Source organism: Aythya ferina (genome assembly GCF_964211825.1).
Source record: "Aythya ferina genome assembly, chromosome: 6".
NCBI classification, from domain to species: domain Eukaryota; kingdom Metazoa; phylum Chordata; class Aves; order Anseriformes; family Anatidae; genus Aythya; species Aythya ferina.
The window spans coordinates 32,950,419-32,973,427 of NC_140303.1; the positions used below are offsets into that span (position 1 = coordinate 32,950,419).

General features: G+C 36.0%; 1 protein-coding gene across 5 annotated transcripts in view; it reads left to right on the plus strand.

Moving 5' to 3' along the window:
- Window positions 1-23,009, plus strand: part of DPP10 (dipeptidyl peptidase like 10) — a 481,130-nt gene that overhangs the window by 434,691 nt on the left and 23,430 nt on the right. For all 5 annotated transcript variants that reach the window (XM_084523650.1, XM_084523651.1, XM_084523652.1 and 2 more), the window contains exons 10-16: window positions 2,677-2,774; window positions 9,270-9,393; window positions 11,550-11,588; window positions 13,126-13,233; window positions 17,534-17,625; window positions 19,018-19,065; window positions 19,728-19,849. In XM_084523650.1, coding sequence (XP_084379776.1) covers window positions 2,677-2,774; window positions 9,270-9,393; window positions 11,550-11,588; window positions 13,126-13,233; window positions 17,534-17,625; window positions 19,018-19,065; window positions 19,728-19,849 — 631 coding nt within the window. The remainder of the gene's footprint in view (window positions 1-2,676; window positions 2,775-9,269; window positions 9,394-11,549; window positions 11,589-13,125; window positions 13,234-17,533; window positions 17,626-19,017; window positions 19,066-19,727; window positions 19,850-23,009) is intronic.

Genomic DNA, 23,009 nt, shown 5'->3' on the forward strand with positions numbered 1-23,009 from the left:
GCTGCAGTTATATAGATCTCACTAAATTATGCTACTATTAATAAATGCAAAAGAGTGGCTTTGGATAAAATAAGCCACAATAACATTTTTTTTTTCTGGCCATCAAATTAAAACAAACAAAAATGAAAAACCCATCACTGAGTTTCAGAACAATTAGGGAAAGATTTTTTGATTTGTGTTGGGAAAAGACAGAAGAGCTCAGGCAGGGAAATTGCTTCTCATTTTCTGGGGATTTCCTGATCAGCTGCTTCCCTAACCATAATTTCTGTGTTAAGTACCAATGTTGATATTATCTTCCAATTTACCGGTTTGTCCATATTTTGCATGCAATTTCAGAGTGCCTGAGTACCTTTCTGATGGTATATGTAGGTCTGTGTGTGTCAAAGTTTCCTTTGACATTTCAAGGAAAGTTCATTGAGGAATTTAGATAATTTTATTGTTACCCTATTCTGCTACCACATTTTGGAGATGAACCTTTGTTCTTAAGGAGTGGAAAGTTAGACTGTAGCAGGTATTATGAAAAAATAGCATGTATAAATATAATGTGTGCTCTGAAATAATACTCTGAAATAAAGAACTAATGGTGTTTGCAGAGGTAGTTGACATGGTTTCATAGATAAAAGCCTTGAGTGACAGAAAAAAGAAAAAAGGAAGGAATATTTTAAAAAATGAGCTTTGTAAACAAGAAATGAGAAATTGCATTTCATTAGCAATTCAGCATAAAAGTGATACACTACTATCTCAGTAATCTCATTAATGAAAAAAACATTATTTAATGTCTCAATTTAATGCCAATCTAGCTACACATTAAACACCATTAATTGGCAATGAATTTTGTGGTAGAGCTACATAGATGAAAAAAGTTAGGTCTTTATTATAAAACAAAACCATCAGAGATAACTATGATTAAAAAATAAAATGAAACCCATATGTGTTTGTGAGTACTGAAATACGTAGCTGTGTGTACAAGTCCAAATACCCAGACTGTGTTCTTAAAAAAAAAAATAAATAATGAGAAAGGAAGTTTATATTTTGTATAATCTGCATACACCAGAACAAAGTAGGGTTTCAGTTTAGAGGTCTTTCACTTCTGAACAATTTATTATTATTGTTGTTGTTGTTATTATTATTATTATTATTACACAATGTCTATGCAATTTAGATTGCTGAGAGGCCGTTCGTTGTAGAGGGAGAAGTGTGAATCTGAGAGTTGTCGGGTAGGACAACTACCTTCAGCTGCATGAGTCCATTGCATGCTGCAAAGGGTGGTGCTGAGTGGACCTCTGATGGGCAGTCCCATGCCATAGCCACCCAGTTCCACAGCTGGACCAGGCTTCAGTGTTTCATGCCCAGGATCTGGTCATGCCCACTCATACTCATACAGATGTACAAACAATGTACAGTTCAAATGATACAAGGAGGTAGCAGTTGTGTAGGAAGGACTTGATCAGTCAGTGGTTTTCTTCCACAGCTTTGCATCTGTATAAGCTGCTTTCATGTGGAGGATGGCTTTGAAAGACCATGTTTCTTTCGGGCAAATTTTAAAGTTTTTATGGATGAAAGTCCAGGAGTCTAGTTAAATCCATTTTCTAATTTTTTCTAAGCACTAGAAAAAATACACATATGCCACTTTCTTCTCCCCCATACCACTCAGAAATAAGTGTACACAGCATTCAGACCATGTACATTTTGAGAAAAGTCCACTTTCTGAAGGAAACATGTGGGTATATTTCAACCAGGCACTCTTGCATTTCTAAATATCCCTGTGAAGAGTATGATATACACCTTTGTAGGTTATTATGATTAAATATGATTACCTTCCTTTTCAATATTAACAACTTGTTTCCATTGAAGCACACACTTGTCATTCCCCCATATCCCAAAGAGACAACGTAGTTGTGTGACTCCTGTGTCTTACGCAAAAAAGAGGCTTGAGTGGCAGATGTAGGACTAGCAGTATATTCTTACCAGCCCTGCAGTGCCTTGGTTTCTGTCGCCAGTCCTTTCTCTTCATCTCAAGAACTGCTTAGTAACAATCTGTGTTACTGGGAGAAGGATGAGTCCTGGCTTCCTATAGATCCTCAGGATTTATCAGGCTCTTCCTGGTGGATATATATCAAACTGCCATTTTATTCTCCTTTAGCAACAAGTGTTTTGTTTCTCTTAGAGGTAGCTTGCCAAAACAGCAGGGTCCTGAACAGTACCAAAACCAGAGATTTTCTTCTCAACAAGCCAGGGAAGGAAGTCCTGGGGAAACTGATAATGAAAGAGATGGAGGAAGAGGAGGGATGTTATCTCAAATGGAAGTAGAGTAGCCTTTTGGAAAAAGAGCAATAGGGGTTGGAAAAGGCTTTGCTGCAGGCTGGCTCTGACTGCTCTTTTAGGAGCTGGCTATTCTTGCAGCTGACTTTAAAGAACTGGGTCAAACTACTTTCAGCATCGTTCCCTTGCTCTTCACCAGAAGGTCAGAAGATCTGCCGAAGTAAAAGGGCAGTGAGAGAACGATGCAATTAATACTTCACATTTTTATCTATGTAATTTGTATGGCTGTGATTTTTTATTTTCAGAGCTTTCTCTTTATTGTAAACATACTTTATTATGTTAATGACTGAACCTATTTAGCTGTCACTGATTCAGTGCCACTAAAGCTCCTATTTTTATTTATTCTTTTCAAAGGCAGGTCAAACAAACCCAACAGTCAAGCTCTTTGTAGTTAATCTTTACGGACCAGCACATACACTGGAACTGATGCCACCTGACAGCTTTAAATCAAGGTATTTAATTTCATTGTTTAGGGGAATTTGGGTTTGATTTAACGTGACTCAGGCTAATTGTTGCCTTTTTACTTCAGCACAACACTTACCTGAAATACACTTGATCTCTGTTCTCGTGACTGGACGTAATGATGGTGAAATAAAATACAAATGTATTGGATTGATGCTCCTCTTAGAAAACTCAGGGACCTAGGATTTGCTCACTTCTGATGTTGAAGCTTAAATTCTCTTGAAATATATGAAATTAGGAATCTGAAGATATTGCCAAAGGCTCTGAATGCTGCCCTGGTTCTGAGCTTGTTATGGCATTTGCCTTTACTTGCTGCATGACATCTTGTTGCTTTCAGTTTGTGAAGTGGAATTGCAGAATGTAGAATTGTACCACAGAACACATAATCAGGATGTTCTGTCATTTAGAGAGGAATATTCTGAAATTTTAAAGTCTGGTAAATTATGGAAAGTTTAGTTTCACCCTACAACTGACGGATGCAGGGAGGTGGTAGAGGGTGAGATGCAATGCCACCAGGTAGACTATAAGAAAGCTTATGCTATGCCTGTGCTTGATAGTAGGGTCATCAGAAGAAACTGAGCTTCAGAGCACTTATAAAGAGGTCTGTCTGTAAATGGTAACTCTCCTGCTAAAGTAACTATCTCAAACTGAGCTCCTGGTTACCTGTCCTCATTTGAGATCCCTTGAAACTTTTCTTTAAGGGCAAAAATTTTCATCCTTTCCCTTAAGCACATTCCAATTTGTAGAATTGCAAACATCTTGATGAAATTCCCATAGTGGTTTCAGTGCACATGCTAATGATCTTCTAGCCCTAACCTGTTACACAATAGCAATAATCCAAGAGGTGCTACAGTCCAGGTACAGCTGAGATCTAAGGGCAGGAGAAGTACCACTTCCTCTCTTCTCTCCGGGCATTGGGGCATTTTCAGGTGGAGAAGAAAAAGAAATAAGAAAGATAGTCCATCATGAAAATGAGTCGTCAACGCTAGCTAAAAACAAAAAAAAACAACAGAACAACAACAACAAAAAACCCACAATTCTGTATGTTGTTGTTCTTGTAGTTCCTAAAAAAAAAAAAAAAAAAAAAAAAAAAAAAGGATTTTACAGTAACTGTTCCCAAAACAATCAGGATGGTAATGGTGGTTCCTGATTCACAACGATTGCCACCAATTTTAAGGTGGTTTAGTTTTCTTCTGCACAAACTGAGGCATCCAAACAGTGCAGGAATAATACAGTAGTGAATTATGTCTTGCAATTATTTATGTCAGCTAGAATGCTTACTGATTGTGCTAGTAAAAGGAACTATTTTGAGTGCACTGTGCATTTTGAAGTATTTTCTTTCTGTTGACGCACTACTGCTGCAGAATAAAATCTCCTGCTGTTTGCTAACACCTCATTAATTAAAGTGCTAATATAAGATTTGAAAGAGATTCTCTGCTACCAAGGTTAGCCTCTTCACTCTCTTAAACAGCATTAAAATGGTACTTTAAATGTCAGAAGATATGAAGTGAAATGAGAAAGCAGTATGTAAATCCCCAAGGAAAAAATAATCTTGAAAATATTATGGTTTCACTTTACTTTTTTCAGATTCATTCTTGCTCTCTAACGCATTGAAAATAAAAGTAAAATTAAAAAAAAAAAGTAAAAATTAATTAAAAAAATTAAAAAAGTAAAATTAATATTGATATCTTAAAACCTTTTTTGCATCTTGAAATTGAACACTATCTCAGTTTGTGGAATTTCTGGTGTGAGCCTGAAAGGGCATCTTCACCAGAGTTTTGAGTCCTTGATAAAGGTATTGCAGCAGTTTAATTTAAATAATACTCATATTCTCTGCTCTCTCTGATATGCTCCTTTAAATTTCAGGATAGCTGCTTTGTCAGAAGGCTCAGTAAAACTATTTAAACCTGGAAAAAATGAGTTGCATCTTCATTTTAGCAATCTAGGTATAATTCCTGTTCTATAAAATTTAGAAAAATAGGTGCAAGCTATTATTATATTACCAGTTTTGCATTTTGGCTCTGGATTTGAGTAACTCTTGATCACAAGTGACCTCCATCAGGTCATCACAGCATATACATGTATGCCAGTATGAGGAGTGACCTTTGAACAGACCTTTCTAAAGTGGAAATCTTTGGACTCCATAATGGTTGGGAGAATTTTAAATGAAAGTAGTAACTACTTTCAGTGGTCTTTTTTTTTTTTTCTTTTTTTCTTTTTTTTCTCCCTCACTGCCTTTCTAATAAATTCATTGTAGAGTCATTAGGAAGTAAGCAATAGGAGCTTTTCAGAATCAAATGGAAGAGAACACTATCATTATTAGCTTTGTGGATCTTTCAGGGTAGACATATTTTGGAAACACATAATGCACGAATCACCACCAACTGCTATTGTGGGGCAGTTATACTACAACTCAGAGAAACAACACAAATGGGGGCTTCTGTTATTTAAAACCTTAAAAAGTAACAGATCTGTCCAAACTGTGGCAAAATTTTAAATTTATTCCTTTAAGTTTTATTTTGTGGAAAAATTTATTCAACTGTGCACTTATAATATCACAAAAAGGTTGTCAGCCTTTCTTTTAACATATGGTTGTATTCTGTGCAATTTCAGTTATCCCTCTGGTATTTCTATTCCATGTGTACAATTATGTTATGTTTTCTTGAGTAGCAAACATGATTTTGTACTGCATTAGTGCTAGAAAGCCAATATAGAAATGAAGTGAAATTTGTGTGTCTTCATACACCAGTAGCTCCTGAAGTTCCAGTTGGACAGATAATACTTTCTGCAACAAATCTTGAAAAAAAAACACTCTGGTGTGCAAGAGGTCAGTTCAAACCACTGTAATTTAGGACACCTGAAGAATCTTAGTAACTGATGATATTTAGATAAAAGGTTGATAATATGATATTAAGAAATTATATAGGATGATTTTTCAAACCCCATGCTAGATTTTAGACCCATTGAGAAGAAAAATATGTTTCTTTTTACAAAGTGTAAATCACTAATACAGAGAAAACATGAAATACCACATTAAAGAAGGTAGTTGATTTACTGGATTACAACTGTGCCTCCACACATGATGAGAAGATTTCTCTGCTAGAACTGTGCATTGGCTCTCAAAAGTCTCAGTGTGGAGGTCATCCACTGTTTACTTTCTCTGTTCTCAGCCTCTGTGAGCAAACTGCATTGGCTCTGCAGTATTCCCTGACACTGCTGACCATGACATTTTAAAAGGCACTTTAAGAAATTAAGTTAGTCCTTTTTATTATTTTTTCCAGTAAAGTTTCAAAGCCTAAAAATATGGTAGATGATTCTGATTCCATATATTCCATTTTGAAAGAGACTGTAATATACAGTCAGACCCTTTGGATTTTGTATGACAAATTTTGAATATTTTAATTGATTTTTAATTAATATTTTATAATGGAATTTTATACACTTAATAAATTGGGCTTACATAAATAACAGTCTTCCAACCCGCACTGTTTTTTTCTTTTTTTTTTTTTTCTGTATTTATGCATTTCTAAATCTACAAAATTATTTGTGTATTTATGTACTTCTAATAGAAATCAGCTTATGAATCCCTAAAGGTTTTTATATTTCTACCAGCCTTGCTATTGAAAAGAAAGCTTATTTGATTCTGACTTCAGGTGGGAAAGATGGAATGGGGCAATTTGTTATTAAAAAAAAAAAAAACAAAACAAAACAGGGTTTTGTTTTCACTTTTTCTTAGATATGCTGTCTAGTCACTTCTTTCAAAATTCTTTCCCTCCTTTCTTCCGTAGCAATAACAATACCTACCTCACAAGGTTAATGTAAAGGATTAATTCACTACCATACCTTTTAGCAAATGGCTCTAATATATTCAGCCAAAGGCTGCAAGATAAAAGTATATTCACAGGCTTTTTTTATTGAAGCTTTCCCATGCAGTGCCAAGGTATTTATTGATTATTCCATTTCCTGTTCAGTGGAAAGAAATGCAAGCTCTGTACATGAGGCGGAACAAGACCCACCACTTACAAGTGAAACAACACATGTTGAGCACTCTTGAGTGATGCTAAATGTTTTAGCAAACTGCTCAGCTATCTCCCTAGAACTGTGATTATCTCAGTTGAGATAATAAAAATAAATGAAAAACATTCTATAAGAAAAATGATTAAAAAATAAATAAAATAATTGGGACTTCAATTTTGGCAAATGCTGATAAACACTTTTGATATCTAACATGCTTTTTATCAGTTCTGAAAAATGAGTCCAGATTTCACCACATTACGAGTCTTCAAAAAAAATTTAATTGTCATACGGTAAGGAAAAGCATTTGCTTTCTTAGCAGCTACAGTTGGAGATTTTTCTCTCACTGAATAAACTCCATTCCCTTCAGGCCCCAAGAGGTCACCTGTCTTGGTGCTGCAGCACCTCCATGGCACTTGTGAGATGTTCCAGCTCCTCCTGTTGCAGTGGCTGTATACATTCTATGTTCCTGTTTCCTAAGGGAAAGCTGTCTTTTCTTTAGATTGGTTGTCTTATCTGATTGCCTTAGGCTAATTTGAAGCCAAGCAACAGATTTAGATATAAAATGTGGAATTTTATATCTGTTTATAAAATAGGAATATCTCTCAGTCTGGTCAAGGAGTTTTGAAGCTCTTGTTTTTATGCATCGCCTGATTAATAATACTTGCAATAAAGTGAGTCCTGTACAACCTCCATCATTACTGACTGATCAGTCTGACTTGAGATATGCTCCTGAAGAGGAATGGAAGTTGTGCTTTGAACGTGCAAAGTACTGTAAAGCACCTAGTTAAATGGTTTCAGACTGAGGATCTAGTGTAGTTTTTATTTCATGATTTGCTTCAGTCCTTTGTCCTGAAAGCATAGTCTCTTTAAAGTGATGTTGTGAAGAAACTGTATATGTACAAATGCAGAGGATCTAGATCTGGTAATCCCTGTCCATTTGTGTATTTGGGCCTGGAGGGAAAGAGAGAGAGCTTATTTTCATTACTAGAACAATAGATTAGTTGAAAACAACCTAATAAGTTTGGAGATACAGACAGATAGCAGCTTCCTCAGAACTAAGATAGGTTTTGTCCTGAAGGCTTCTCTGTTTCTATTCAACTGTAGCAGTCAGTCTAATAAAACATACTATTTTTTGCTACAGAGTTTAACAAGGTTATATCTACTGATGGGCAACAACACCACTGCTTTGTATGTGTACGCACACTGTGTTTATGAAACAAGTGGAAATTTGTGAATTATAAAGGAATATTACCTGGAGGCAGTATTTAAGTTCAGTAGGATGTGTTTTGTTACATATATATATACACCGTACTACACTCCTGATAAACCAAGTCCGAATTTATTGACATTTGAACACATTTGTATGCACAGTTGATGAGAGGGGAGAAAAAAAAAAAAAAGAAAAAGATTTTTTAAATGATCTTTTGCTTTCACTTCAGTGATCATGGAGTTTATGTAAGTGATGGAAGATGATGTTATGGTTTGATTTAGACAATTAATTACTATATCAGCTGCATTCTGAATGATTAAATCTCCTGTTTCCTTCCCTCCTTGCAGACTTTTTTGAATGGAACAGCTCAGGCTCTGTTTTGTAAAATTTGGTTCTGGGATAATTCAGGCACTGGGGTCAGTGGATGCTGTTTACCTTGTGGATGCTGTCAGTGGTACTGAAGTACAGGGAGAGAAAGGCAGTACTTAAAATACATGAAAATATCTGTTTTGAACATATCATGTTGGCTGTCTTCAGGCTTCTGTATGCAGTGTCACAGGCCTTATGTTGTGTGACTGCAGAGGGGGAAGGAGGCAGATACTTCATACCATTAGCCCCTACCTAGGAAATCTCCCTTGCTTTACCACAGGCCTGGAGGGACAATTTGTTCAATGTTATGAACAGTTTGATAAAATGGAAGCTGACACGCATGGATATTTAGTGAGACTTTGTTTTCTGTGGAGGTCTCATAATAAAATACTTGTTATTTTATATCATGACATTTTAAAGTGATCTCATCTGTCCATTACAGACCTTTTTTTTTTTTTTTTTTTTTTTTTTGGACCATATTCTTTTGCAAAAATATATATTTTCTAAAGCAATTTTGAAAATACTGTTTTCTGTTGGAATTCAGTGTTGCTTTTTAAGTTGGCCAACAAGTACACAGCTTATGTGTGTTTGCAGACATATGTTACACAAATGTCTGAGAAGGAGGTGCTAACAGAGTACAAATATCCCATGGGAACAGAATACTAGAATTAAGCATTCCTGCTTATTGCCTCCAGGAACACAGATGGTGGTCTTTTTCTTTCATTTTCTTTTTTTTTGTTTTTATCTCCACCCCTTGGTGCTGATACTGTCATGCAGTGCAAATACATCCATACTTTTTTTTTTCAGTATTCGGTGAACTATGTATCTTTTTTACTGTCTAATCTGAAATAGGATTGATCTGAACATTTTGTTTTCATTGTTTACTCAGAGAATATTACATCACCATGGTGAAATGGGTAAGCAACACTAAGGCTGTGGTCAGATGGTTAAACAGACCTCAGAATATCTCTATCCTTACAGTCTGCGAAACAACAACTGGGGCTTGCAGCAGGGTAAGTCAGGTTTCTTCCCAAACTTTCTTTTCAAAGTTTCTTCTTGCATTTTGTTTTCATGTTCAGAAAAAGATTTTTGGAAATCAGTTTGCAGATGCCATAGTTGCAAGCTGAATGTAATTAGTCAACAGAGAGGAAATAGAGATGTGAGAAAATTCCAAATCTGGTGAAATGATTTTATGCAATTAGCAACTCTGAGTGACATTTTCAGAACTACTCAGCTCTGTTCATTCATTAACTTCATCGGAAACTGCAGTTGCTGAACATCATGTACTATGAATACAGCTAGTGCAGTGGCAAGCTTGTCTTCCTTCAGATATTTTCATGCCGCCTGATTTCTGCTTTCTTCCCTTATAGAGTTTCATCTCAGATCTTTCTGTCTCTCACAACTTACATACATTTAAGGAAAACATGTAAAATGTTGATAATTCCTGCAAATTCAACAGCAGAATTAAATAACTAGAAAAAAATAAAATGGAAAAGCAATAGGGATATTTCAGTTCTGAGAGCCAAGCTGAAAGACGTTTTTTGCTGTTAAGAGTTCAGCCTCATCACATCCTTTGTCACAGACTTTGACATCTGACAATCCTGCAGTACATCTCTCCATTTTCACAGTCACTCTTGCATTTTGAATGCAGCAAGGCACTTTCCCATTCTGAGTCATGGTCTCTTCCCTGAACCAGCTAAAAGTAGAAATATTGCCTATCTGTGCTAATATCAGTAACAACAGATGCTCCAAAGTAGAGGGTATAATTTGGAAGTGTAGATGCTTATGAGTCATTAATGTAGGTCTAAGTCTGGCCTCTGAGTCAAAAGGCTCTTATCTGTGTGCCACTGAAGTAAATTGTATTAAAGCGTTAGGGATCATTTCTAAGCTTGTTGCTTGTATGCAATGTTGTTGCAACATGCAGGTTGCTTTTCCTGACTCAGAAACTGATCATTAGTCCCCAGACCATGCGTTAAGGTTGTGAACATGGATATTTGTTGATTGGATTGCTGCATGGTTCCTGTGAGTCTTCTGTCCTTTATTTATTTATCTACTTTTTAAGAAAGTCAGTTTAAGAAAATGATTTAAGCGAATCACTGTGAGCAGTTGTTTCTGAAAGGAAACCCTTATGTGCTCCAAGGTCAATTGGATTTATCTGAAGTAGGTATCCAGGGAGCTGTAATCCAGGACATAATATAAGAGAGAGGGATAGAGAAATTCCACTCCAGAAGAAATAAAGTGCAGAGAAAGGCCTTAGAGGTGGGTGAGTAAGGCCAGCAGTGCAGTGAGCACAGCTCAGACAGGGCTTGTGTTTGTAACCCTGGGCTGTGCTAATGCAGCATCCACTAGGGTACGGTGGTGTTTCTGAATTCAGTAACGGATAAGTAAAGGCCATAATGTGGAATTATAGCCTTCTATCATGCCACTTGATTTCAACTCTAAACATTTCTAAACTTTTTCTTCAACTGTAAACCCCTTTAGTCATTTTGCATGTTCTCAATTCAAAAAAAATGCTTTATAAAAACAGTTGTTTTTATAAAGTAGCCACAGCTTTTTCATTTTTCAGGCCATATATGTACAGATGCTTCTATAGCTAATAAATGTTCATTACTTCTGTGTGACTGTGACAATTTACAACATTTGACATACATTCTACATTTTTTCCAACATGTACATGTTATTGTTTTTAAGATTGCATGATTTGAAATATGATCATGACCAATAACAAAAAAAATCATTTTTTTCCTCGTCACTGACACCGAACTACAAGCCATTAAAACAGGGGATTGCGATTTGAAAAGGTCTTGCACTTTGAGTTTTACGCTGGCTGTTTGCCCAGTGTTGATGAAGAACCTAAAATATATCCAGTTGTCAGATGATGCCTAGAGGTAAAGAACAAATAGGACTGCATGCATAAAGCTTCTTGGTAGCTAATCAAAAAGGATTGAAAAAGGCATTCTTAGGTCCCCTGTGGTGTTCTACCAAAAACCCAGAATAAAGCAGCTGACTTTGTAATTAAATTATCATTCAGTTCTATGTAAGTGCCAAAGAAGAGATGTGAAGATTGTAACACAGTAGGAGAAAAAATAAATGAAATAGTTAAAGACCTTTTGCTGAATGTGTGAAATATTTTTGGGCCATTTCATAAAAGCCATTTTTTCTCTTATAGAAATATGAAATGCAGTCAGACCTGTGGCTTCCTAAACAGGTATGATATAAATGCTGTTTCTGTGTGTATAATGTATAATTCACAAAATCAGTGAATGGTTGAGGTTGGAAGGGACCTCTCAAGATAATCTAGTCCAATTTCCTGCCAAGTAGGGTCCCCTAGGGCATGTTGCACAGGATAGCATCCAGGCAGGTTTAGAGTATCTCCAGAGAAGGAGACTCTACAACATCTCTAAGCAACTTGTGCCAGTGCTTTGTCACCCTCACAGTAAAGTGTTTTCTCATTGCTACATTGTCATTTTTATTTATTTATAAGCTATTTAAAATACTTTACATACTTTAAAAGCTATTAAAATACTTCTAAAATTTGCTGCTTTCTAGTATCTTTACTTTTACAGCTGAGGATTATGAAAGTGACTGTGTAAACATTCAAATGGCATCTTCTTTGGTAGTGGGAATCCTGTCACTTAGCATCACACAAGACATTTTTCTATTTAGCATGTCATTGGGGGAATAAGATGCACATTTCTAGAAAGCAATTCAGCCCATTGATGGTGCCTGTCTGGGTTTCAGAGGCAATGTTCCCTTCAGTTTCTGATCTCTTTGCATTGAGTATAGGCAGGCACTTGGACAACCAGCTTGTACCTACATGAGTGTTAGGTGGCTAAAGATAGATGAAACAAATCCTTTTCAACACATCCTATATGCTCTGCTGACACTTTGTTATTATTGTTGTTGGTGATGGTCTTTTATTTTGTTCTTATTACTTTATCAAATTAAGCACAAAGGAGTTCAAAGATTAGAGGTCATATGGGTTAAAAGTGGAAAAAAATGGGAATATTTCTAAATTCATACCCAGAACAATATGTTGAGCTAATATGTCAGCAAATGGTTCCATTTTCATAGCTTCAGAAGAGCCACCCAATAAATAGATGAAATACATTCTATTTAAAATACATTTCAGGCATCGTTTTGCAGTGTGCAAATGAGAAATCATTTTTTAAAAAATCTGTGCTTTTATAGAAAGCAGTTTTCCTTTAATACTTCTGTGTAAAGTTACACATGGAAAAATGGTATCACATCAGACTACAATTTGTGGTAAGGCCACGATTCAGAATACCACTTCAATGTGCATATACTTTTTTTCATATAACTTTATCAAAACTAATGAGTCTTCAGTTTGTACTTGGTAAAGTTTTTCTGAGCCCAGGCACTGGAAACATTTATTCTTTTCATCCATAGTAGGATTTATTTCTGTCATTGATTGAATGCCTGTAAGAGAATGTGTCCTAGGAAATCGCAATGCATTAGGGATGAGACTACCAGAACTTTTACTGGAAACTCAATAGTTACTACCTGCATGTGTTACATGTAGCTGTAGCCACCATATATATATATATTGGTTTTGGTTTGTTTTTAATCGTAGCAGAATATATTTAAAATCTAAGGATTTTTTTTTTTCCATTTGTCTTAAGAACATGGCAAACAACACAAACAAACCATCAAGAAACTCAGTGATGTTTTCTTAAAACGTGTAATGGAAAGCAGAATGAAATAAAGCAATCTTATATTTACAGAATGAAGAACCAGTTTTCTCCAGGGATGGCAGTAAATTCTTCATGACTGTGCCAGTGAAGCAGGGAGGCCGGGGTGAATTTCACCACATAGCCATGTTTCTAGTTCAGGTAAGTTTTTGGTTATTTTTAATATCCCAGAGGTTATGTGGGACTCTTACTGTGAACATCAGGCCTCAGCAAAGACTTCGTACTTCAGTAGTCTCAACACTGGTTTTGTGGATGTATGTGGTCATGTATCCTGTCCAGATTGCCACTCTGTGCAGAACTTCTTGCAGAATTAGTGGAGTTCTTTTTCTTTCCTTACAGATGTGCTATGGTGGCATGTAAGATCTGTAAATGAGAGGTACTTCCAAAGTATTCTCTTTGGAATATTTCATGTTTTGTTTGTGCCTCTATAGCCAAGAAGAGATGTTTTCTTGTTAAACTTGTCTGTCAGTACTAATGTTTGATAGCCACAGAAATTCAAGAGACCTGCAGAAGTCCTTTTTTTTTTTTTTTTTTTTTTAACCCTCTTTCTATACATTATAAACATATATGTATAATTTTAAATTTTGGTCGGGAATATTCAGAATTCTGGCTGTGCACAAACAAGAAAGGGAAACAATACCAAAAACTTATAATGCTGCAAAAATTAGGATCCTTTTATTACCCATCTCAATATTTTCCAGTGGCTTCCACTTCTCAGGACCACTGCTTCTCCAAAGAATCTGAAAGAAGATACATTTGTGCTATGACTTTGAAGGTCACTGGCATGAAGTTGTGATGATCTAATAAAGGAAATTATGCCCTGGAACAGAACACCCCAAGGCATCTATTTAAATCAGCAGAGCATTAATCCAGGTGCTTTAGCAGACCCATATGACACAGGAGGGATTATCAAGATACCCAAAACATCGAAACAGCAGACTTGGCACCCGGCAACTCTATTATCTCCCTTTATGACAATGTTCTGGTGTGAACATTATTAAGTCTGAAATATGTTCACAGCATACTGCAGACAGCAAAAGAACCTTAATGGAATTTTAACCTGAAGAAGCAAGAAGATACTCATTCACTAGAGTAAATATATTGAGGAAGAATCAGAGAACGAAAAAGGGATCAAAGACATGTCAAATTCTATCTTCTAAAGAAAACAGTAACTTAGATGAGAATTGGGTAAAGGTGTATTAAAGGAATACAAAGTTCTCACCAGAACAAAGCAATTTAGTCAATTGGTCATATTTTGGCTTCATTCCAATTATTATGAATAAGTATCTTTAAAAAATATATAGATATAGATAGATCTGATAAAAAAAAAAAAAATCAGTATTCCCAAGGATGTTACAGATACAATAAAATTTTCCTTAAACTTGTATGCTGTGACATTTTTACTACTAAAGAACCCAGCAAACTTGATGCTCATTTGTGAAAACATTTAAACAAAAGATTAAGCCAACTCATACAATAAGATAATTAAAAGTACACATACTTTTAAATGTATGTTTTAGTACCTCTACAATAATGTTTAATGTCAAGCTTATGATTAGTAGTTTAGTATTCTATCCTTGGTAGGCAGAATTACAGCCCTGAGTCCTGTGCAGCTCCAAAAATAATTAAAAAACCTTTATATTTTGACTACTATAATCATGAATAAACAAGTCTAAATGGTACCACGTATGTCAAATTTGTATTTAAGTATATAGCTGCTCCTAGGAAGGCAAGAAATGTAATATCTCAGGCAGCAACCATTGTTCATCAATGATCAACATTCTGCATAGTAATGGGGCTGATACAGAGCAAAGGAGGACTCAAAATGTGTTTATATGTTATGTTTTACACACTGCATTAATCTGATTGTCCATTATTTCTAAAGCAAACATGGAAGCATAAAAATTATATTAACCGTTGCACATAAAGTCTGTTGTCCCATCAGATGTTTGTCACACCCTGTGAGAGCCACGATGGGTGCCCTGCAGACTGTAAAGCAGCCACCAGGCCACCAGTACCCACATAATCACATTTTTATCACGATGGAGCTTGGTTAATGTTGGAATTTGTCTAATTTCTCTGTATACTGTATATTCTCTGTATATTTCTCAGCTCATTAACAGAAATCAGCCAAAGTTAAATTTCAAACTGCAGGAAAGGTGAAATGATTTTACAGACCCAACATGAATGATGACATAACACATATATAGTGGACATACAGTGACAAAAGTAAATTTTAATGGCTTGCTTTAGATTCATTTAATCATGGTTTTGTTTGTCAGTCTTCAGCACAAGTAGTAACAAATGATGGTCTTTCTTGGGTTGCATTTCTTAGCGCTTTAGAAAAGCATGTGTCAATGGTATAATAAAATGGAATATAATCAAAGCAGGTTAGCAGAAGCATCTAATTAAATCTTCTTGAAGGGGGAGGCTACTGTTTAAAAGGTTATTATCTATCATAGATTATTTACTGTCTGAATGCAGAGGGCTAGATGTGTATTTTATTATGTTCAAATGCTTTTAGCAACTTATGAAATATTTAAAAGACACTAACCTCAAAATGGGATTGAATCATATGTTATGTATCCAGAAATTTCTTACTTGGGGTTTTACAGCTCTAGAAAGTCTTTTTTCTGACCACAAAAGAAGAATTATAAAGTGACTTTAATGGATCAAGGCAAGAACTTCCTGCAAGCTTCATAAATTATGTATCATGGCTGTAACCTTGAAAAATAACCATATTTATTAATGCTTGGCTGGGCTTTTTGTTTCTGTTTCTTGTTAGATTCTGTGATCTCAGTATTTAAATATCTATTTCAGTAGTTGCAGCTCATCTCTTTCCAGAAAGGAAATAGTCAGTAATAGTAAAGTTGTAATTTAGTCATTCCTGGAGACGTCACTATTATCAGAACTTTTCTGAGTACAGGAGCCAGCATCATAAACATATGTACAGCACCTAGTACAGCATCTTGAATTCAGCTGGTACTTGCGAGACTTGTCATACAGTTACTAAGCCATTCCTTCCTTGCAGATCTGTTAGAAAACAGGTCACTTCTAAGGGACACATTTTTGTCTTTCCATTACCAGACATGTCTCATAGGAGTCCTTGAGTATCTTCTGCTTTCTAGGTATTGCTGTTGGTGGTGTAGAGCTCAGAGTTTACAGGATACAGTTGAGAAATAGAGGTGTGTATATATATATATATATATATATATATATATAAAAAGGTCTTTGGCTTTATGACTTTTTGTAGGACATTGAAGCCACTGTAATCAGGTATGGACTGGTGCTCCAGGTTCATGGAGCCTAAGGCTCCACTGGACCCTCCATCTGACCTCCCTTGTAATTCTGGAAGTTTCACCCAGTAAAGAAGAAAGATAAGCTGAAGTATTACCTCTTTTCTTTACAAAGTTTATCTTGGATTTGAAAACCTAGGAGGTTTTATATCCAGGCCTAGAACAGAAAAACACTTCATGCATGCTCATGTTGTAATACGTTAAGAAGTGAAGTTTTAATAAGCATCAACCCAAGCAAGAATTTTAGCTTTATCACTCTCAAGCACCCTCAGGTGAGCTTCTCACTCTCTAGCTTTCGTGTTTTTAACCTGTGTGTGGTGGGGAGTCTGCTGCTGCTTGCTGCTATAGAGTTTGGTTTTGCCTCAGGTTAGATATGCATTGCATCCTGTTGCTTCTGAATTCAGTTCCTGGTACGTTTGCTGGAAAAACTGCTGTCACATTCTTCATTAGATAGAAACAATTTATGAGAGGGAGCAAGCACCCAACTTGTAAGGATTTGGTTCAATTGCCAAAATTTAGTGGCTATTAAACTCTCCTTTTATTACCCTAGATAGAGACAGGCTTCTGCAGAGTACTTGTTGGAGCAGGGATTTTGATGAGATGTAGGTCCTGTGAACTTCTATGTCCGTGTTGGTGTATTGCATTCCTCATGGAGGGAGGCAGGGAAATCTCTATGACAGTGCTGTTGGTGCAGCATCTCAGTAATGTTAGCTCACTACAAGGGGACAATAAACACAAAAGCTTAGTGAGCACACCCTGGTGCAGAGTTTGGGCTAGAGGAGTCTGAGTCAGATTCCCCTGCTATGCCACTGTAAAGGAAAAAAAAAATAAGAGAAATAAAATATGTGCAGTGGCAAGATCCTTAGCTTGAAATATAGGAATTCTATCATCTGTTAGCATATAGGCAACTGAAAGAAAAAATTGTGTGGAGACTGTATTGATATTAATGGCTTTGAAAACTTTATATATGGGAGAGAAAGGATACTTAAAGTTCAGCCTGTCAAAATGTGGATTTGGGGAATTAAAGATGTTGTACATTAAAGATTAAAAAGCTCTAATCAGTAATGACATGCACAAACAATCCTGCTAGGCAAGGAAAAATGTAACAAGTAAGATGAAAGTTAATATATTCCATCTCTTTCCAGGCTAAAAGTGAACAGATCAGTGTGAGACACCTGACATCAGGAAACTGGGAAGTTATTAAAATCCTGGCATATGATGAAAATACTCAAAAGATGTAAGCACTACTCTCTTTGTCTGTTTATAAAAATATCAGAGTTATTAAAGTGGAATCCATTTAACTGGAAATAGTGTATCTAAAATTAAGCAACAATATTTCTTTCATTTTTGAGCATTACCATAAATTGTACACTCCTGAGTACATAAAATGCAGCTGTAAGACAATTTATCTGCCAGGGTATTACTGTGTGTGTCTTTATGCAGAGGGAAAAGGAACATACTGTGACATCAGTTGCCTCATTATGGTTTCTGAATACAAGAAATTAATGCACAATGCATCAGTAAGAACATTTTTGTGGCCTTTCCCTGGGTTCTAGAAAAGCAAGTCATACCAAATTTTTAGTACTTGATAAAACCCCAAATACTTAATTTTTCCAGCTTGCTTGTGAAGTTTCTGGACTTTGATGATCTGACTCAAATTCTTAATACCAAATGATATGGAGAGCATTATCCAAACCCCTGATTTCACCCAGATCATTCAAAGAAAGAGAAATTTTCCCAAAGCTCCACTTGGTATTACAGTGGAAAGGAAATGCACCACATAACTAGTGATTCCTGGGAGCACTAAAGAACTGACACACAATGTCTGAAGGCTCCAGATGACCTTAGTGAATCTTGGTGAGCCTTTGTATCTATCTGCACACTGCAAAAAATAAATACGTGTCCAATCCTGACTTTCTTTGAAGTAAACGGTATTTCAGCAAGGACATTGTGTGGCTGCAACAATGTCTGTCATCTCCAGAGTCTCAGGGTGTGCTCAGCCTGCAGAGAGATGTCAGACTGCAGGTGAGTTGTCTTGGCCACCTGAGAGGACTTCCTTACCCTCCTTCTGCCTTGCAAGCAGAAACTTTTTGGGAATGTCATCTGGGACACAACAAGGACTTTCCTTGCAGCAGCTCTACTAAGCTGCTTTCCACCCACGTAACCTTGCCTGTAAAGCATTCCCCAGGGTGCTAGCTTCTGTCCCTAGGTAGAAGAAAGAGTCTACAGCTCAAAAAGGCTTTTGGGTATCACAGTGCCTATTGTATTTTATGATATAATTTCAGTGTGACCTTTTTCTGCTCCTTGGATTTATATTGCAAACTCTTTCAGAGAAGGAAGAACTTTTTGTTCTGTATTTGTTATGTGCAGAAAGGAGTCCTGGTTGCTACTGGAGCTCCTGGACATTACAGAAATTGAACAGAAACCATGAAATACTATGTTTGTTGCTGTTTTGATATGAAAACATATAGCATCTGAAATAAGTATTCTATATACAAAATTTTCATTTCTTCTTGGGAGTTTCTAATAAAAAAAAAAAAATGTAATTATGTCTTGCACCAATCTAAGCACCACACAGATCAGACTGTTTACCAAACTGAGTTTAACTTTCTTCATCTTTTGGGTGCAGCTATTTCTTAAGCACTGAAGAATCTCCAAGAGGAAGACAGCTGCACAGGTAAGAAATACACATGGCTGTGTTAACAACATATTCATCCCAAGCCACAAGTGCTAAACTGGCATAATTGTTGCTTTGGGGGTTGGGTAGACTATGTAAAAATGAGTACACTTAAACTGTAAGAAGGAAAGAATCAGAATTTTTCAAAACTAGAAAAGCTGATATTTTATGTTAAAAAAAGGTAACTATTTTCACAAAAATGTTTTTACACTTATGTCTTCACTGGCACTTTAAAACCATTTAAATAGCTGGACTGAAAGGCAATTATGTAATATGTCTGTGTTTTTAAAACTAATTAAAATCTTCCAAATACAGATAAAAACAAAACAAACAAACGAACAAAAAACTTCTTACACAAACCTCAGTGCTTAATTCTGGTTAATGATGGTAACAACCAATGTTGTTACTCCAGAGCTCTGTTAGCTATTGAAACACCAGTCTTGCTTTGGGTAGGTTTTGGATCTTATCCACATTGCCAAGTTTATAGAATGGTAATCCACTCAATCCTTTGAAAACAGTTTGCATCAGGGTCAAAATAAGATGGTGATAGTTTGGCAGATTTTGGGAGTGAAAGCAATTCTGTCACTTTGAAAAACTATTTCTTGGTTTATTGTATTTTATTCCAATGGAAAATGTTTCTGATGTATTTTTTTTTCCCCCAGTGTGTCAACAGTGGGATCATTGAATCGTCAGTGCCTCTCGTGTAACTTCCTGAAAGATCAGTGCACATACTTCAGTGCAAAGTTTAGCCCCATGAATAGGCACTTTTTACTGCATTGTAAAGGTAGGTCAAATGCATAGCTTGTAATTATACCGTGTTTCCTTCTAAGTTAATGTGTTCCTTTGAGAAGCACATTAGGCTGGAGTCTAACATTTATCTCAGTAGTGGATTACTCAACATTTTATACCGAGCTTATTGCAAAACAATAAGTAAGAAAGTTCTGTGTAAAAGCTAAATAAATAAGTGGTAACAGAAAGTTGCTTCAATCTTAGTAAAGGACATTGGCTTTTAAATTCACCCTGAATAAAAATCCTTTACAAAAAATATGGGATTTTATAGTGATGGCACTGTGATTCATAACAATGAGTGGACCAATTAACTTCATTATAGTATTGGGATTGATCTTCTGCAACTATATCTAGTTAAAAAAAAAAAAAATGAGGGCCTTCTTACTGTAACACTATGTTTATATAACACTGTAACACTATGTGTGTATGGATATAATATGTGTATCTATCTGTACTACTCCTCTGTACATGCATGGGTATATATATGGGTATGTGTGTATCTACCAAAAACCAGGTAAGGTTTAATCCACATAGACTGATCCTCTTTATCAATGGAATTGCAATAAATAACTTTTAGCTTTTTTTGCTAGGTGCATTCCAGTAGCACTAAATGGCACCAGTTCAGAGCTGGTACGTACAAACAGAAAACTAGAGCCATTCCACACCAAGAATAAACACTGATCAATAAGTGAGATTATAAAGAAGTTCAGAAAAGCATGAGACAATCAGTGATAAAGTTTATAGCTAGGCCTATCAACCTTGAAACTTGTAGTATTTTACAGAGAATGTTCCTCTAGTACTTTGCTCAACTAACATCAGAATGAAAATAGTGGAACCCGTCATCTGAAATACATGTAACTAGCCCATTCTATTTGCATACATTTTTCTATTTCTTTTGAAACTGTACATGGTTTTACACACACACAAAATAAAATAAAAAAGAATCTGCCTGCTTCAGAATTGAATCTATTTGAACAAACTATGAATATATATTGGCTAAAATAAGGTGTGTTTTTGTTGTTGTTCTTTTTGGGTTTCGGTAGAAGCGCACCTATAATACATAGCTGATCATAAGAAATAAATATACCAACTGTATGGTTTATACATGGTTAAAGCTGTGGTAGAAGTTATGGAACTAATCCTGATGCCCTTATCTGAGTAAAGACAGCACCAGTAATGAGCTCCTCATTAAGCAGAGTATGCAAAGTTTTCCCTAGTGCTTGGCACAGTCCCTAGGGGAAGATGTCTCAGACTCCAGCAAGAAGGAACGCTGGTAAATTGGGAAGAGTTTTTTGCTCTGAGTCAGCAATGTCCTAGGGCCCAAAAACATAGCTTTATTATTATTATTATTATTATTTTTTGGTAATTTTAAATTTGTTCCTTTGGAATCAAACCATGGATGCCAGTAGGAGCTTGTGCATGAGGAATTCCTCACAAGCTCGTGACTTCCAGTGACTGGAGATTGCAGCTCTCTGAGCTGGTAGGACCACAGATCACCTCACAGGTTAAACCTATACTTCACTGAACTGCATCCAGCAGACTGTCCTAAGATGTGGGTGATGGGCAGGGATTGATAAAACACCATTTTTTTTTTTTTTTCCTTACCTCTAACATTAATGTGTATTAAGATTATTCAGAAGTCTTCTCTTCTGTTGGTCAGCGCTTGGCAGTTCTGGCAGTAGTGCAGCCCCCTTGTACTGCTACAGCTCTGTAAAATGCCTATGATGGCGTGAATCTATGACAGTATTGTTGACAGCAACATTACCACAGAACTGCTTGCAAGTGTACAAGGTAAACTAACTTGAGGAGACAGGTGACACCACATCTACGTGCATACACAATCATTTTCCAACAACAAAAAGCCTGTCTGAATTGTTGTGAAAACAAGTCTACCCCAGAGATTCAAAAACCTATGGGGAACTCTGGACTGGTTTGATCTGTGCAAGTTTCTTCCGCCTTCTGTTTACCCATAAGCATATTTATTAGGATAATTTTTTCTTCTTAATTACCCTCAGCCAGATCTGTCTCAGTATACCAGTTGTATCCATCTCCAGAAGGTCTCCAGAGACTCTCCTGAGTGAGGTGTTAATTTCTATTCTGGTAGAAGGAGGACCAGCTCTCAGCCTCTCAGTCTTGGCAAGCATCACACTTTTTTTTTTTCTAACCTGCTTGTGGATTTTTCCTTTAGCACTTCATAAACACTGACAGATGTAAGTCTCTCAATTCAAATAAGATAGGGAGTAATTCACAAAGGGAGTAATTGCTTAGTGTTAGTTATAGGAGGTCAGTGGCAAACCCAAGAGTGTGCTTAATTCCAATAAACTTTAATGCTTTGAATAATACAGCACCTTTAACACAAGTCTTTCTCCTTTCTGATTGGCTTTTAATCTCCTTTAATATCTTTTATTTATTCATTTATTTATTTTGAAATCTGGCATCATCCCTCCATTTTCTTTTAGGATGACAAATAGAGATGGCCAGGAAAATGCCAGTGCTTTCCCCTCCAAAATAACATGTTCTGAATAACTGTTTTTCTTAAAACAGAATTCAGAGCAAAACACATTTAAAAAAAAATAAAAAGGACTGGAAAATAAATAAATAAATAAATAAATAAATAAGGACTACTGAAGAAATTCTCTTATTTAAAAGCTAAGGCAGAAAACTATGATTTGTCAGCAGTCTTCCTGTAAGATTTTTGTCAATACTGTCCCTTGAGGTAGAGAATTAAATTGATAAAAATCTTCGGTGGAGGCTGTGAATGGCATCATGCTATTTATTTCAGGTAGTTAAGTTCCCTAGGCTTGTGCCACAATTAATTGAGGGAGACAACCTCCTTAGGATGACTCAAAACACATGAATTAAACTTTCTGTGAACTGTTCTCAAGGTGTTTTTTTTTTTCTCCAGAGAATATATAAGGAGTTGGAAATCTTAATTTCAAAGGAGGGTCCATATCTGCCATAGGGTTCTCAGGCACTTCGGCTTTTCTGCATCATCCTTCCTAGCCCATTAGTGGCTACCTGCATGTAATTGAAGCTCTTGTCTTACCAAGATAAATCTAAATTTCCTCTACACAAATTCCATGTTTGGGGGAGGTGGGGAGTGGGACAGCTCATGAAGTAAGATTAAATTACATTACACCTAGATTTAACAGTGA